At 39.6% G+C, this 2,021-nt stretch overlaps 1 protein-coding gene across 1 annotated transcript in view; it reads right to left on the bottom strand.

The window, feature by feature from the left end:
* The window catches only part of SCAF8 (SR-related CTD associated factor 8), a 121,188-nt gene that overhangs the window by 42,416 nt on the left and 76,751 nt on the right, over nucleotides 1-2,021 (bottom strand). Inside the window, 1 exon segment of the mRNA XM_007956198.2 lies at nucleotides 737-913. Coding sequence (XP_007954389.1) covers nucleotides 737-913 — 177 coding nt within the window.

Genomic DNA, 2,021 nt, shown 5'->3' with positions numbered 1-2,021 from the left:
GACAGACAAGTTTGTCCTGCTGTTGGAGACCTCTTGCATCCCCCCCACCTGGGTCCCTGTGGCTGACTGTTCCTCTGTCTCTGGCTTCCTGTCTTTTAATCCCCTTTCTCCTGTTCTTCTGGCCTTCTTCTTTGGGCGTCCCTGAGTTTCCCCTCCTCACCTAATCCCTTTGGCTGACTGCTCTTCTCTTTGTCTTCCTGGGTTTTATCCCCATACTAATCTAAGGCTTGGAAATTAAAGGCCAGAAAAAGTCCAAATAATCTAATGAACCAGTATTTCCCTAGGAAAATAACCACAGTGGGAATAAGAAACTATGACTAACACTTCTGACCAATCCTGTAGTATTACCATAATTAAATAAGACTACTTAGTATATCTCACAGTAAATAATACCTAACATATAAACACTACAAAATTTAGATTACGATCATGTGCCTTAGTGGTGAATATACAATTTTACTGAAAGTTACCTTTAAGTCAAAAGAAAATATTTTAAATGTTTCCAGAAGAATTAGAAACCTTACAAAACAGTTCTACTGGGTGTTACCAGGTTGGTATGAGTTATAACTGACTGAACAGCAATGGGCTGGGTTTGGTTTTTATGCAGTACAGTTGATATTAAAACAGTTCTACAGTAAAATGGTATCTATAGAAGTAGAATCCGCATATGATAGTATGTAAAATATTTAACTTCTATCTTTCCTACAGAATAGGTTTGGTATCTCCAGAGTTCTACCTTGTTAAAAGAGACTCCCTGTTCTAGGGGATTCAGGGTGTTGGCAGCTGCAGCTGCAGCTGTAAGTTGTGCTGTAAGTGCCTGCAACTGAACAACAAGCCCAGCATCCAAGGCTTGCAGGATGGAAGGCTGGGGCTTCTGCTGTTGTATCTGTAACGTCTGTATTAACTGCTGAAGCTGGGGGGGAAAAGAGAAAATTATTACAAAACAGTTCTGGGTCTTATTCATAAGAAACACAGTCAATAAAATCAATCATTCTACATTCTGTGGAGAGCAAGGAAAAACACATATCAACTCAGAAGAACATCTGTTTTAAAGAAAAGAATTTTTGTGCCATACAACACAGTCCTTTATGGGTTTGTCTTGCTTCTGGAAAGTCAGAGGACTTTAAACAAAATAAAGTGGTCCTATCATGACAACTAGGAGCTCTGGTAGCATAGTGGCTAAAGCACTTGACTGCTAACCAGAAGGCTGGCGGTTCAAACCCACCAGCCACTCCTCGGTAGGAAGGTTCGGCAATCCTACTTCCGTAGTGATACTGCCTCGGAAACCCAAGGAGGGGTTGCTATGAGTCGGGGCCGACTCGACGGCACACAACAACAACAATCATGACAACTTGAGACAGAACTCATCACAGGCTGATTCATTATTTTCACTACGCTTTTTACCCCTTCTTCAATTAATTCCTTAATCTCTGTAAACAAAAACAAACAGTTTTTGCCATCTTTCAGATTCACTATGGATTTCCTGAAAGCAGGAAGGCAATTAAAAGATGTGTTTTAAAAGTTTTTCTTGGAGCAGAGCCTGAGATTAAGAAAATTAGTTATTAAAGGTGAATAACATCTGTAGGAGTTGAAAACAACCCCTGTTCCCACTTTCACCCATCTGTCTTGAAACAGTTAAGATCTTGGTATCTGCTAGGCAAATAAACCCTATAAGCATCTCAGAAGTAACTGGTAATTCCCTAATCTAGGTATAAACCTTAGTTTTAATCTGAAAATAACCAGTTTAGAAAAGAGAAATAAAACTAACAAAGGTACTGGTAACGAAGACATCTGTATTCTTTAAGTAATGTTCAACTTACAGCAGGAGAAGGAACAAATACCAAGCAAGGTAACAGTAAATAAAGTGATTTCCTATTGTTGTGCCCAGGTTATGAAGGAGTTGTTCGGCACGGCACGAGGAATTTGCCAACACATGACAATGCAAAAGCAAAAGGAAAGTTTATTAGCTAACTTAAGTTAGGGTCCTTGCTCTCACCAAATCAGTGGCTTGAGCAAAAGAC

Source organism: Orycteropus afer, unplaced genomic scaffold (genome assembly GCF_000298275.1).
Source record: "Orycteropus afer afer isolate SDZICR_OR568_19922 unplaced genomic scaffold, OryAfe1.0 scaffold00581, whole genome shotgun sequence".
Taxonomy (NCBI): Eukaryota; Metazoa; Chordata; class Mammalia; order Tubulidentata; family Orycteropodidae; genus Orycteropus; species Orycteropus afer.
This window is presented reverse-complemented; position numbering and strand designations above follow the sequence as displayed.